The 15,489-nt window shown below is 37.2% G+C and overlaps 1 protein-coding gene across 3 annotated transcripts in view; it reads left to right on the plus strand.

Annotated features, from left to right (window-relative positions):
* SEMA3C (semaphorin 3C) overlaps positions 1-15,489 on the plus strand; it is a 118,114-nt gene that overhangs the window by 74,747 nt on the left and 27,878 nt on the right. For all 3 annotated transcript variants that reach the window (XM_041405401.1, XM_041405402.1, XM_041405403.1), the window contains 5 exons: positions 3,260-3,379; positions 5,199-5,341; positions 7,338-7,452; positions 9,590-9,659; positions 12,333-12,477. In XM_041405401.1, coding sequence (XP_041261335.1) covers positions 3,260-3,379; positions 5,199-5,341; positions 7,338-7,452; positions 9,590-9,659; positions 12,333-12,477 — 593 coding nt within the window. The remainder of the gene's footprint in view (positions 1-3,259; positions 3,380-5,198; positions 5,342-7,337; positions 7,453-9,589; positions 9,660-12,332; positions 12,478-15,489) is intronic.

Consider the following 15,489-nt stretch of genomic DNA (forward strand, 5'->3'; position numbering starts at 1 on the left):
TAAAACTCTTCATTCTTCAATTGGCTTTATACCCAAACAATTTTACAATTTTCTTCCATCTGAAAGGCCACAAAGTGAAACAATAAAGGATTTCTTCTGTGCTTGTTGCACACCTACAAGAAAACTCAAAGGGGGACTACACTTTGTGCAGCCTAAGTTATCTGTAAAAGATACTTTCCATTTTTTCAACCAGGAAGAGCTGGAAATACATACTCAGTGTAACCTGACCTTTCACATTTACAGTATGTTCACACACTTCTAGTGCCAAAGCCTTGATTTTTCAACATGTGTCTGCTCCTTGCTGTATTTTTGGCTATGAAGGGAACAGTTGCACAGATTTTTGAGACTTTCTTAGTAAATAAAGCTTATTGCACACAGGTACTCTGTATTTCACCCAAGGTTTACCAGGCAACAATGTTTCTGCCATTCAGCTTCCTCTGAAATCAATTACGTCAATTACATATTGTGTGAGATACTTCCTTTAAAGTCTTGTAGATCTTAAGGAAAGTGTAATACAGACTGTCCTACATGGCCTGTTCAAAATATAAATTGCCTTTTTTTTTTTTTTATTCCACATTGCATATATATTTAGTACAAAGGATAAGTATATCTATTCACAGAGATGTGAACTGAACACCTTTGGAGAACAGGTAAATGCTACTTAGACATCTCTCTGAACCTTGGCTTCACTTACATCTTTATCTCAACAGTGATCTGGGTACAGTGTTTACAGACACTCACTGTGTAAAGAAGATGTTTGTTCAAAGTCAGTGATAGATAAGTCCACTACTACTCATTGCCATTCTGGTATTGTTAAGTGAAGTGACTGTTTCCTTTCCTTGTTCTTTCTGGATTTTATATAGCAACATTAAAGAGCATTGTTTCTGAATTACTGTTTGTACAGTAAGCTGTTTTTTTCCTACAGTAGATCTATGGCAGCTTTGTTCATCTTAATAGACTTTTCGTTATCTTCATTGGCCTCTGTTATGTGACCAAGGAGGCCTTCCCTAGAGTCTGACTTACATTTCATAGCACAGTTCATCCACAAAGTTTAAATTATTCCATTAAGGTCAAATTCCTTTTGAAAAGAGTCTGCAGATTGAGTTTTATACTTTGTGTTGCAAAGTCCGGTCACTTCCAAAGGCTTAAGCTCTAGTGAATTTTTCCTCAGTATCCATGATAGAAACATGAACATTTTCGAAGTCTCAGCCCATGTTGTAGTGAGGGGACTGAGCCAATTTACTGGACTCACCTTTTAGCTTTCTGCAGGAGGAATTCCCTCCCATTGCTTCAGAAGATAGTAAATACCACCAGACCAACTAACTCTTCCAGAATAAAATAACCCTTTTTAAATATAGATGCAATTTCTTGACCATTTTGGGCATCACCGGCCTAGAATACAGCAGGAAAGCTGATTCACCCTTCAGAACAAAGTGATGCTATAAAAATAAATTTGAACTTTGTGCAGTTTGCCATTGCACAGAGATGCATTTGCCTCAACGCAATAAAAAAAGTGCTTTGAAGCAGCTTGGCAATACTAGTGTGCAGGATGCATGTCTTTCTCCCTACCACAACTATGAAATATTTAGAAAAGCAGACATACCTCATCAATTCAGTAATTCCCCCCAGTTACAAAGTGAAGTAGAGTGAACTCATTGTGCTGTGCAGACCAAATACTGTGTGGAATTTAAGGATTTTACCAGAAGGAAGTGGAACTGATGGATCTCCCCTGATACATGATTAGCAAACAGACACTAGGAATGCTTAAGACATAAGTAATACTGTTGATATATAATAGGATTAAAATTACACAGTGTAGTACTGTTGCTGAAGTGCGTACGTATGTGTGTGTGCACGGGACTGTACATAACATTTAGTGAGAACCATAAACCTGATCTCTATTTGTTTCATAATAAGAATACAGTTCTGATGAATTGTGGCAAGGAGGCAAATATACAAAATCATTCTGTCAATACCTGCTCTAGAAGTAAATGTTTCAGCAACATGCAGCAAATGCATTGCTTAAATCCCTTGTGTAAGAGTCTTGTCATCATGGGGAGAGGTGAGAGCAGAAGAGTGGCTGCTGGATGCCCTGCCAGGGTTTAGTTCAGGCTCCAGTTAGCAGCAGAAAAGCAAAGTCTCCAGAGTTCTGATCCTCTCATGAGCTTCTCAGTAGTCTTCCATGCTGATTATGAACACACACACACACCCACCCACACACACACACACAGCATGAAAATAGCCTCAAGTATTTCTGAGCCTGTGACTCTTGCCAGATTGACCACATTCTCTGGGTAGTCCAGAAGTACAGACAAAAACATCAGTCAAGGGACCCAGCTGTACTGGAATGTATTCAGCCACCACTCCCACTCTGAGAGTTAGTTTATTTTAGCTACTGTTTTCTACTCTGGGGTTTCATTGTCATTAGTCAGTGGAAATTGCTTGGTTATTCACAGAGTAGAAAATGATAGTATATGCAATTATAATTGTAATTATATATACATACGTTTATGCACACACACAGACTGAAACAAACAGGGATAGGCATCCTGACTGATGGGCTGAGTTTTAAGCCCTGCACAGGGAGCAGAAGCTCCTAGTTCTGTTAATGTAGGAGTTGCATGTCTCATTCTGCTCAGGCATAATGATCCTACACTTAGAACCAAGTACACAACAGGAGACAACTGTTGCTCCATATTACTCTGAGTAGAGTTCAATGATATGATTGTCTGGCTTCTGCAATACTGAAGTCAGCTTGAGGCTGCCTGGGGCAGCCATAACAATGCTGCTGGTAAAAATTGGCACTGATCCACTGACTGCAGTAGATGTTGTGCCAGTTTACAGCAGCAATAAATTCAACCCAGTCACTTCAACTACTTTCGTAACAAAAAAAAAAAATTCTTTGAAGTGCATACTTAAAATATTGTATTTTGTTGCTTTTTGATAACACTAGCCTTATTCTCCAGTGGTCCTTAGCAGTGCAAATGGGGCAACTAAACTTCGTATCAGGAATGGTTTCCCCTGTATGCAGCTCTGCTGTGGCATTTAATGGTACAGTTCCATAAAGTCTCTAAGAAAAATCTGATTACTTTCATGCATTCTAGTTTGAGTCTTTGTAATTCAGAGAAAATTTCATTCCCATGACCCACTATTTATCTGTATAGACTCCTGTGTAAATAGAGCTGATGAATTTAAAATAAACTTTTTTTTTTTCCCCCAAAATCCATAACAATTCTCCCTCCATTTCAATTCTTTACAGATGAAGAGCTTTTTTCAGGAATGTATATTGATTTCATGGGGACTGATGCAGCCATTTTTCGCAGTCTGACCAGGAGGAATGCAGTGAGGACTGACCAGCACAACTCCAAGTGGCTGAGTGGTGAGATATCTCTAATTTACCAGAGTTTTATTGGTTGTCACAGAGATTCTGATTTCCTTTGCTTAAAACAAAGACCTTATCTTTTAAAGAGCTTGTCTCTGAATTTAATTTATGAAGCTGAACCATGAAGAAATGTGTGTAAATACAAATTGTAGACAATGCACAGATATAGAGGGATCTCTGCGTGAACCAAACACATTGGCCACACTACCTGAGGGCCTTTTTTACATAAAAGCTGAACCAAGCCCTTCGATGGCAAGTGTATGAAAACCTTCCCAATGAAAATTGGAGACAGTCTGATTTCTAGAAAAGTGCCTTCCCCTCTAATGAATCAGATATTGCCTTAAATCAGTGTTTAATTCCAAGCCACCAGCTTCAGTTAATTAAAGGTGACCAATCTCTGCACAGAAGATTCACCACCACTGCATTCAAAATGTGTGCAGAGGAGTGCCTTGCTATCAGAAAAGTCAGTGAGGATCATTGCCACTTATTTCAGTGGTGAGAAATTGGTTATCTAACCACAGAAAAGCTCATTTCCGAATGGCATCAAATAACTCTTTGACTCACTGACATCACTGTGATAATTCTCCCTGTCTTTATTGCTAAGAAGACTCCTTCCAATGAAACCAGTTTACATTAAAATGGTAGTCAACCCTCTGAGCAGAGGTAGCTGTGAAAAGTTATAGAGCAACTGACACTGTAAAACCTTTATACAGTTTTAAAAAGCCTTTAGATATGTTGAAGTAAAGTTACTGTGGTTTTGTCTTCATATTTTTTATGGTGACTTCTTATTCCTGTCTGGCTGTGACTACAATGAAATCACAAAATTTCATTCACAAATTCATTTTACTATGAAAGGGAAACTACGTCTGCTCCCTAAATTTTTCTTTTTTGTTTGCTATACATTCTTACACTTACCTGTGCACCCTAACATGTGCATCCTAAAATGAATTAGAGAAAAAGAAAATTTTAAAATGCCTAATTTCTGGAAAATCTACCTGTTCAAAACAGGTACTTGAAAGTACAATTTATCTCTATGTTCTTTTAGAGCCAGAGTCATGACATTTGTTATATTAATTGAGAATAGACTTATGTGAACAGAAAAAATGCTGCAGTTCAAATTGAGTTTTCTGTCAGACATTCACCCTTTGTATCAGATTGTTTCAGACTTTGTACTGCACTTAACTCAACAAGCAATCTTGCACGATCATTGAAAAGACAGCCTTCATACAGGGAGAAGGGCCACTCCTTCCTTCAGTCAAAGGAGGTATTCTGAGGGCTCCTGCCTGTCCATTATTTGTTTGCTGTTGAGGTTATAAATTATTTTGTTCTCTCTCTAATTCTCCTTTGTAGTGTTTTGCGCATACATTTGATTATATTTGCCAGCCTCTGATAGGAAGTCAAATGCTGCTCAAGCATTTGCCTACCCTCCTTTTCTTTTCTGGGTTATACAAATTGTTTTCCTCTCTTATTTGTGAACCTTATTTGTTATATTCCTAAGCTCTTACAGCTTATGTTTTGTCTCAATGAGACTTTCCTTAGGTGCCCCAGAAAACACACTGATTCTTCCTTCTTCCTCAAAGTCTTTGAGTCTTTGCAGTAATCTAATACCATTGCTTCTGGACTGCTCCTCTAAAAATTTGCTGTGAAATAAAGTTTGAGGATGCAAGCACATATGGCTGCCAGCGAGGAGCCATTTACCTGTTGATATTTAGTATATTCGGCACTTCCTTGAAGCAGTCAGTAAATGTCAAATCATTTGTTGCTTATACTGATACATCTTTTGGTTTCATCCTTTCGGTAAACTTTTTCCTTTCAGAGCCTATTTTTGTGGATGCTCATGTTATCCCAGATGGCACTGACCCCAATGATGCCAAAATCTACTTCTTCTTCAAAGAAAGACTCACAGACAACAGCGGCAGCACAAAGCAAATTCATTCAATGATTGCAAGAGTATGCCCAGTAAGAGCTATTTTGTTTACTAGGTTGCTGGGATAAGCTGCTAGCGTGACATGATAATCTAAAAGACTAAATGTTTGAAAAGCCTTTGATTTGACAAAATTTCCTGGTTCTGTGTCACTGTTCGTAATTAAGAAGAGCAGTTACTGAGCTCACAGCTAGGGTCTGAACAGGTTGTATGTATCTGACTATATGTGTAAGACTATGGAAATGTAGAGGTTCAGGGATTTGTGTATTTCTCTGACTGAGAATAGTTACCAGTGTTGAGTTTTCAAACTTGCTGTCCCTAGCACAAATAAGACACACAATAAGACATTGTTTTCTTAATAAAAATGAACTTTAGGCAGTGAAGGCTTTCACACATACACACTCAAAATAGTTAAAACACATCAGAAATATCAAGCTTTTAAATTGGTGGATTTAACTTTCAAATGCTGTTTTCATTTTTACGACATCTGTTCTTTCTGCTTGCTTGCATTGATGCATGCATGAGCCTAACTTTAAAATTGTGCACAGGAAATTTAAATTCAGTGGCTATTGCTGGGGAATAATTAATTTTTTTTTTTCACAGCACTCCTCATTGTCTCTCTTTCAGTTTTTTTGTATCTGTAATCAACTGTAGATGAAAAATTATTGAAGCTGTTATTAATATCTGTGGTGAAATCATTTTTTTTTTAATGAGACAAAAATTATAAATGCACAATTGCTGGTAGCCTATTCATTCCTTCTTTTGGAAGGCTTCAGGAAGTTCATTGTGAGTGTTTATGTATTCCCTGTCTTTAATTTGGGTTTTCTTTAGAATCTGATGCTTTGATATATTGTTGTGCCTGAGTGTGAAGGTGTTTGTCCTTCACTGGCAATATGCTGAGGCATGTGTTCTTTTTTATAGTCTCCATTCTCTGTATTTTAGTGGGAGTGCCTAAAGGCATTTTGGGTGTTTTGCAAGAAGACAATTCACACAATTACAGCTGTATTAGGTTTTTTACTGTTATGATAAAGCCCAAATGATTTTTGAAAGGCCTAAGCCTTTTTAGACTTACACTGAAGCCAGTGGCAGAATCCCAAGGCCAATTAAAATAAATCTGAGCCAGACATATTTGTATACTTGTATGCATACAATATCATCATATTCATGTATTAACACCTTAAAGACTGGCAACATATATTACCCCCTGAAAAGACTTCTTATAAGTCACCCAAAATGTTGGATTACCAACTCCAACAGCATCAGTGAAACATGCACAGACCTTCGTTGAAACCCCATTTCAGTAGCTTCTACATTTTGGTTTTTCTCTTTCCTCGGGTGACATCATGTTATGCAGTTTGGAGGACACTGCTCTTACGTAAGGCATTTACCAGCACAGCTGGTCAGGATCTGTCACCTCAGGGCTGCATCACCTGGTTTGGCACTTACAGTTCCCACCCTGAACCATGGAAAATGGGAAAGATCCACGAGTGAGCTGTGACCCAGCCATCTCTGGACCAAGCTAGCAGGACTTGCAGCAGTGCATAACTAGCTTGACCCACTCTAGCCTTCATTTCTGAATACTGTTTAGTGCATCAACCTCATGTGCTAGTGTGGCTTACTGGGTCAGGTGCAGCTATGCTGCTGTCAGGACTAGAAGAAACATCCCTCCATAGAACCATGAGACCTTTTGGAGATAGCATGGACTTTATCCTGGGGGTCAGTGAGTGATGCAGAGCTCCACAGTCACTTCTAGTCATAACAGTATAAACTGCTGATGCCCAAAATCTACTGCCCAACCCTCCTACTCTGCTAGCCCAGCAGAGAAAGTCCACTCAGAAAACTAGTTCTTGGTTTGTTCTGCATATGGAATGCTTAGATGAGGGGATTTGGCTTAGGCCTATCTATTTGTAATATTAAATTTACCAGATAATTATCTAGATAATGAATTAACCTGAGAAAAATGTGAGAAAACCCAGTAAAATGTTAGCTGTGTTTTATTTCTCCTTTTCTGAAAATAATATTCCTTTCCAGAATGACACAGGTGGTCAGCGCAGTCTCGTGAACAAGTGGACAACATTCTTGAAAGCAAGACTTGTGTGCTCAGTGATGGATGAAGATGGAACAGAAACGTACTTCGATGAATTAGGTATCACAAAAAACATTCCTTAAAATTTCATCTAAATGCTATGCCTTGTGCATATTTAATGACTGATTTTCGTTCAGTTTCTTAGTCAAGTTGTTAAGAGTGAAATCATAGCACTAGAAGTCCATGACAACAAAACCAAGAAATTTTATGACAGCAAAACCAAGAAATTTTTCATAAGTGTCTCTGCATAATTATAATGTAATTAAGGTAATTAATCTTGACTATGTAAACCAATGATGGATGTAAAAACTAATACTTGGAAGGAAACATCTAAGTGACTCTCTTACTGTTTTGCTACCAGCTTGGATTACAATAGAGGGTTTTTAACATCCCTTTGAAACTGTTTCTTATAGCACTATGTAACATACAGCTTTTCCATAATGCATTTTTTCTATTTTTTTTTATCACAGGGTAGAGTCCTCAATTTGGTAATTCAAGATAATGCTAATCAATCCTGTTAGTGGCACCAGCAATAATAGCACGATCCATAAATATTATTTTTCTGGAATCATTCAGTCATATAAATTTTTATTTCGACATGTGAAATACTGTAAATATTCAATGCACAATCTATACAGCATTCACAAGAAGTTTCTTTTCATTAAGGAATTAATAATGCACAGCTTGATACCTAAATGCCAAACAATATTACCAGAAAGTTTCAAATTCTATGTTTTCTGTGGCTGAAATGCACAAAATCATAGTTCTAAATTAATGGAGTTGAAGATTTGGTATGTGCTTTACTATACATATAAATATTATCAGCAGCTAATGTGTCTTGCACTGGGTCTGCATCTGGTTCTGATCTTCTCTCCATTTTATTCTCGCTTTCTTTTCTTGATTATTATTCCTGATTCCCACCATGGCAAATGAGGTTTGGAGGTTTCTTAGGTTTATATGTTTACAACTGTTTGGTGTACTTGCTTTAGTTCAAGGTTTCAATGGAACTTGATTGGGCCTAGGAGCAGATCCTAACTTCCTCTAGCTTGGAATGTGCAAGGTGCTTGGAGGACTGGTTTTCTGGTTTTCTTGCAGTGCCTCAGCACTGCCACAGCAGCTCATCTTTCAGAGCTGTGATTTACCAACCCCCTCCTCTTCAACAAAGCAGTAGGATGACTGTTTTGAGTTTCTTGTATGACGATATGTAGGGCCATGGTGAATAGGAGACAATGCTCTCAGCATGGCTTCCCAGCACAATTCCCTAGCAAAGAGGAAGAATACAGTCACAGCTGGAAATTCAGAAAACAGGGAGAGAGCAAACACATGCTTCTGTGTTCATGTATAATTCAGGAGAATATAACACTTCCAGTTCTGCATGGTGAAGTCTTTTGCTTTTGACATATTGAAAAGAATATTTAAAAAATTCAGCGGGTTAAATGAAAGAGCCACATAAATTAATGGAAAGCTAAAGAGCATATTCTGTGATAAAAAGCTCACACAGTTCAGTCTTTTTTGAGTTGTAAATTAAGTTTAAGTGGTAGCATGATTATAGTTATTAAAAACATTTGTAAGGAGATACTGTCAGAGATTAGTTTTCACTGAAGTGTAAAAAAAAAATCAGCAGATCAGAGGTAATAGGGGTAAATTCATTTCAGTGAGTAGGTACAGTTTTGCACAGTGCAGTCAATAGATCCCTACACAACAGGAGGCAGGAGTTTTACATCTCTCACAGTCTTTACTGCAAAGCTGTCTGACATTCATATCATGTTGAAAATGCTCTAGTGAGGGCACTCCACTCCATTCTGGACAATAAAACACCTAATTTCCCTGGTTTTGATTACGTCCATCTATGGGAACTCTTTGTCTTTAACCTACTGCAACTTTAATGTTTTCCTACTGCTTAACAACCTGCTGAAACAAGATACAGCTGAGAAAAATGTGTGACATAGATCCTGAATGTATTTGCCTTCTGCCTCCATAAGGCTAGAGGGCATGGAGTTAATTTCCAAATTTGTTTCTGAATGTTCAAATGCTAGATTTATGCCTATATGATCTTTTCATGTGGTTAAGTCTCCTTTTTCCCATTCAAGTCTGTGATAAAACTACTTTTGAGTTTAGAAGGAATAAAATCATCAATTAAGCTGGAAAATAAAGTTTTTCTTACTATTCAAAATATTTTTCTTTCTCTTTCTTGCAGAGGATGTGTTTCTCCTAGAGACAGATAACCCCAGAACAACACTCGTGTATGGAATTTTTACAACATCAAGGTAAACATGGAGATTTGAAAAAAATTACCTGAACTGCCAAATTTTCTGTATGAAAACTGAAACTGGTATTTTGTGGATGAGGCTGTGCCGGGCAATTTTGTCTGCTGTGCCCGTGATGTGCATGCAGGAGTCTCGGTATCATTGCTGTTGGTATCTATGTCAGAGCTGTGCTTCTTGGAGCAAACTGCTTCCTGACGTACTGTCAGCTGCCACTGGGAAAACATTTCCGTGGAGGGCCACTTGTCACTGCTCAGCAGTGGAAAGCTAAATGACTTCAATGCAGTGAACTCATGTGGCATCTGAGAGTACTTAACACCTCCTGAAGAACATCCAGCACCCTGAAGGATCAAACCAGGATATCTTACATGAATTCATACAAATCATTTCCAGCCTCTCAGCTGGCTGATGATCACAGAGATGGCAAATAAACATATTGCCTTCAGTTGGCTACAAAAGGATAAGCCTGCGTGGCATTTGGTCACCTCCTTGCAGCTCCCTGTTTCCAGTCAGTTGCATTCACTTACTGCCTGGTTTAGAAAGCGTTTACTGAGCTCCCAAGGTGGTGGAAGCACTAGATATGGCTCACTATGCTGAAACTCTCCACAAATATAGACTGACAGGTGGACCAACAGATTCTTTCACCTCCACCTTTATTTTTTTTTTCCTCTTGTCCTCACTGCATAGTGTTAACTCAGAGTAAAATTGTTACGACCTCCTGATTTCTGATATGCTACCCTTTATTATTTAGCTGTTATTTCTTATGTTGAAAGAAGTCTTCTCAGGGATTTTTTTAAAATTTTCATTTATTTGATCAAATTAGAAAATTATGTAATTTATTATTAATAATTCTTCTAATGACAATTTTTAGCAAAAAAATCCTTTCTGGTTTTTTTTCCTCCAAAACTTTTTTCAGTGGGATATAGGGGTCTGCTTACTCAAATGTGTAAATATGAGAGGGGAATATGATTCTATGATATTTAATTGGGGAAAAAAAACCATTACATAAGTTGTAAACTTAGGTGCTGTCTATAATTCTTACATCACAAAAAGAGAAAAGGATGAGTTTACATTTAGTAGTAAAGCTACACTTATCATTAGGTTGAGGGTGCAACATGACTGAACTGGAAATATTTCTACCTAATTCTGCTACTTGTCAGTGAAAGTAAGGTTTGAATCACAGCAACATATAAGGTGACAAAAAAGAGAAACCTTCATTTTTTCCTGGCTCTCAAGCTATTTGCTCTCTCTACTGAAGTTTTTACACATGCATTGGTCTATTCTTGCTTTATTTTTGTTCAACTCTAGTTGAACAAAATGAATGTTACCCAGTTAAATACAGAAACTATAAGGATTTTTACTCCCTAATACTTCCTGTATCTTCATCTCTGTAGACTTCCAACTTATAACAGTACCAAGAGAGAAACATCACAGGAAGTAATAACTACTAGTATTTTTATCTAAATCATGCAGAAGGAAACAGAGTAGTGCTGAGCTAAATTATTTTAGTGTCATAATATGGTGTAAATCTAACATAAAACATCTGGAAAGACTAAATGCATTTCTCAAAATCTATTAATACCTAGTAAAATTTCCACACATACCATAATCCATTGAAAAGGTTCATTCTGCTAATCCATATATTGCTAAGAGCTAAGAGCAATGGGGATTTCACTTTTATTGTTTAGACACTATGTGTAATGTTTTACAGGCTTTTTTCTGGAGTGTTTTTCAATTGAAAACAGTTACTTGGATTATCTTCATCCTGCAGTTAACACTAGGCAGATTTTAGACTGTCTGGAGTTTCCATTTTTTAAAAATAAATACCACAAACCTTGCATGCAGTGAGAGGAAAAATGAGCGAGTTTAATCACTGTGGTCAGTCTTAATATCAGTCTGGAAATATTTCCCCTAGTGCCCTTCATCATCACGAGGTGATGGAGACCATTCAGGGTTTGTGCAGCCTGGAGCTGTGGCTGAATCTAGAGCAGTGGGAAGAACATTGCCTTTTCATAGGTGAATCCCTGGGTTCCCCTCAGGAAGCTTCAAACTTGGGTCTTCATAAGACCAGTTTTAAGGGTGGATTTGAGAACTGTATAGGAGTAATTCCTTTACAGCCACATCTTGTCCCCAGTTTTTGCAAAAAAAAAAAGCTGGAAACTGATTATAATAATCCAAACAATTGTAATTGCTCTGGATGTTTTGATTAATGTTTCAGCCATGTATTTTAAGAGGCTCATGGAGATTTTGTGGTTAATATACTGGTAGGAGTTCTGGAAACCTGTGCTGAGCTTGGCAATACAAAGTTTATAAAACTCCTGCCTCACTGAAGTCAGCAATATTTTTTGCCATTGATTTAACTGGAGCCAGATTATATTTCTTCAATATTTAGCATTAGGAAATCTTCTTATTGCACCAGTAGGGTAGTGCCTGGCTCTCTCTTTTTTCAGTTCACTGTTCAGAAAGGTGCTGAGTCTAAGGAAGTAGTGGTGAATATTGGTCAGCTAGATGAGTTGATTTAAAATATTTTAAATCCATATAAAAGCAATAAACTGTATAAAATGTAATAATAAATATTATGTTAGCAGTATCTCTCATCATTGGACCATGCAAAATTATGGAAAAGCTGTAAAAAAAGTTGGTAGACTGCAATGCTAACTTTCTCTTGTCTTCCAGCTCCATATTTAAAGGCTCAGCCGTGTGTGTGTATCATCTGTCTGACATCCAGACTGTGTTCAATGGACCATTTGCACACAAGGAGGGCCCAAACCACCAGCTGATTCCATATCAGGGCAGAATTCCATACCCACGACCTGGCACTGTAAGTACAAAGATGTTTATTCAGTCTTGCCAACTGCTTGTCTTTGTTTAATGCATAAATAAATGCTATTTATTCCAGGAGAAAAGTCTGTGTGTGGCTGTGACAGTTACAATTCAGGACGATTTTATTTGCTTTTCGGTTGCCTGTAAATCCAACTGCAAATCAGGTAGTGTCTGGAAGTCTTCTAGAAAGAATTGAAAGTCATGTAAAATGTTAGTTGTTCATTCTCTTTCCATTTCAAAGGTAATAAGAATTAGTTCATTAAGTGATATTTCCCTCGTTTGCATGCACATTTCCATTTTGTGGGTACATTTGAGCAAAATGTAGCTAAACAAACAAGCATGCAAAGACAGCATTGTTAGTGTGTTCCACAGCCTGGATCCAAATGTCTGTAAGTCTGTCTTTTGTCTGTATGAATTTTCTTTAGTTCTCCAGAGTCTTGCACATCTACTCAGATGCTTAGGAGATGTAGTAGGGGATTTAGAGAACAAGGTTTCTGGGACTTGTCACTTGACTAAGTTATACCAAGCCAGGTTCTGAATCTTAGAAGAGAGACCTAGAAATAAAAGCATTTTCTTGCCATTCAGTTCACCATTGTCTTCCTCGTAAGTATGCTTTTTATACACCTTGCTTTCAGGAATTTCTTTCACTGTATCAAGGGTAATCTTCCAATAAATTCTGTGCACAATTAGAGCTAGCTGTTTCCAAGTTGTGTAAAAGTATCTCATTAAATATTTTAAACAAAACTGTTGTTTCTTCTTACTTTCCAACTTCATGACGTATACAAATTGCTGTTAATGCACTTTTTTCTTTATTTATTTACTTACTTATTTTAACTATTCTTAATTTATATTTATCAGAAATATAACATCTGATATTTCGAGCTTTAATGGAAAATGCATGAACTTTCTCTAGAATCCATATCTAATCTCTAAATCCATATTTGCTAAATGAAGTATGGTAGTGTGGGTATGTGTTGACTTCTATGAAGTCTTACAATTTCTCAAGTATCAGAACAAAATAAATATGCAGAGAATCATAATTTATATTATATAGTTATATTTTTTTTAGATTAACACTTCGGTGCTTTTCCATTCATCACAGGAAATTAAATTTTATTTTAATTTTGCCAGTCCCTGTGAGAACCTTTAACCATATCACTATTTCAGTCTGATTTGTCTTTATGCTGCAAAATCTTGTTCTTTTTCTGTCTTTCTCTCTCGTGCATGGAACAGCTCAGATACATGGAATAGTATGCCTGTTCACACAACTCTTCATGACATTTTAGTGCAGTTGTTGCTGGCTGTAAGAGTCAGGACTTTACGTTCCCAGATCTCTAGAATTAACTAATCAATACCTGACATTCCACTAAGGTCTAATGCTAGCATTAGTCTTATCTTGCAATTAATTATACAGCTCTAATCTCAAGAGTGCACTGAGGCTTTAGAAAAAAGACCCATTTAAACAGAAAGTTTCACACTCTTGTGATTAGTCACATTTCAAAGTTTCTTGCTGCTTCAGAGTGTTTTGTTTGTATGTGTTTCCTCAACCAGTGCCATGTTTTTCTGGTTCACCTCATGGAGGCTTCTGAGGTATTCCAGATGGGCCTAAAGAGATTGGGCAACACAACAGAAATGGGTCAAAAAATCAGATTTGGATTTAGCATGGTGACAGAAATTATGTACACTTTCCAGATATGCCGATGAGCTCTGAATTTGAAGACAAATTCTTAGATTATAGCTCATAGAGATTCCTTTAGATGACCATTGCTTTTTTTTGGATCACTGGCTTTTGTGCTTCCTCATGATTCAGCCACAACACAGTATCCCTAAGTTATATTTTCTAAGATGAATTTCTTGGGCTTTGCTTTTATTTCACTGCCCAAAAAAAATCCACTTTTCAGTGTGTGCCACAAAGTTTATTTTTCACTTACATCAAAGGATTTGCGAAAATCAGGACATGGGGATTTTTCGCTGCTCAGAATTGGTGCTCAAAGAGTTAAAATGATTAGCCAAGTTTGTAGTCTGTGGGGCTTGATCTTCTTTTCTCTGGAATGTACTTTTTTTGAAACTTTTGGGATGCTGGGCTAGACAGGGTGCCTTTTTATATGACATGGAAAATCCTACTTTGCAGTTGCCTAAAGAGATATTCATACTAAACCTCTGGGTAGAAGTGAAAGTTCATCATGTTGCAGTACACTGGATAAACAATGGAAAGGCTTTGGTGTAGCTTCAGTAGGATTAAATGAAGCAATACGTTCTTTTGGCCATGATCAACTCGGCAGTGTTTGGCTGGCCTTCGCTAAATACCAGTGGTTTCTTATTTCTCCACAAGCAAAACTTACTTATGGAAAAAGAAATACGCAGCTTTGCTGCTGAACTCAGTGATGTTTGAGGGTAGTTTCCATTTTTCAGAGTTTACAGAAATAGTTTTTGTACCTACAGCATATTGGAGAATATGCTGTAAATTAAAGAATTCTAATAATCAATGTAAATATAAAATTGTGTAGACAAGTTCTTGAAAGAGCTGTGAAGGATGCCCATTCAATCTTTCCAGGAAAGGGAGAGTTGTATGTTTCTGCAGTATTATGTTCTGCTTGTCATTGGTTTAGCAAAAACATTAATTGATTAAAGATGTTTGTTAAGGCTTTGCTCGGAACAATGATTTAATGTAACTTTTTAGGGTCATGCTGCTGTGAATCATAACACAGACATTTTGCAAGAAGTCACAGACAAAAGTCTTACTACTCCGAGTCAATAATGGAAGAGTTGAAAGTATCAGAGAAAGACTTCTAATTGAGCTATGTGAGACAGGAAAGTTTAAGTTGAACTGTTTGTGAAACAGAATCCCTCTTGAAAGGAACTGAGGTCTGGCAGAGCACTACCAAGTAGAGTAATCTTGCTAATGATGAATGCAGTTCTTTTTTAAGCATTTATTGCTAATCTTAACAGATAGTTCCATACATTTTCTGGAATGTGGATGAATATGCTGGAGAGGATAGAGCAAGCAAGA

Source organism: Onychostruthus taczanowskii, unplaced genomic scaffold (assembly GCF_017590055.1).
Source record: "Onychostruthus taczanowskii isolate IOZ18803 unplaced genomic scaffold, ASM1759005v1 scaffold23, whole genome shotgun sequence".
Classification (NCBI taxonomy): Eukaryota; Metazoa; Chordata; class Aves; order Passeriformes; family Passeridae; genus Onychostruthus; species Onychostruthus taczanowskii.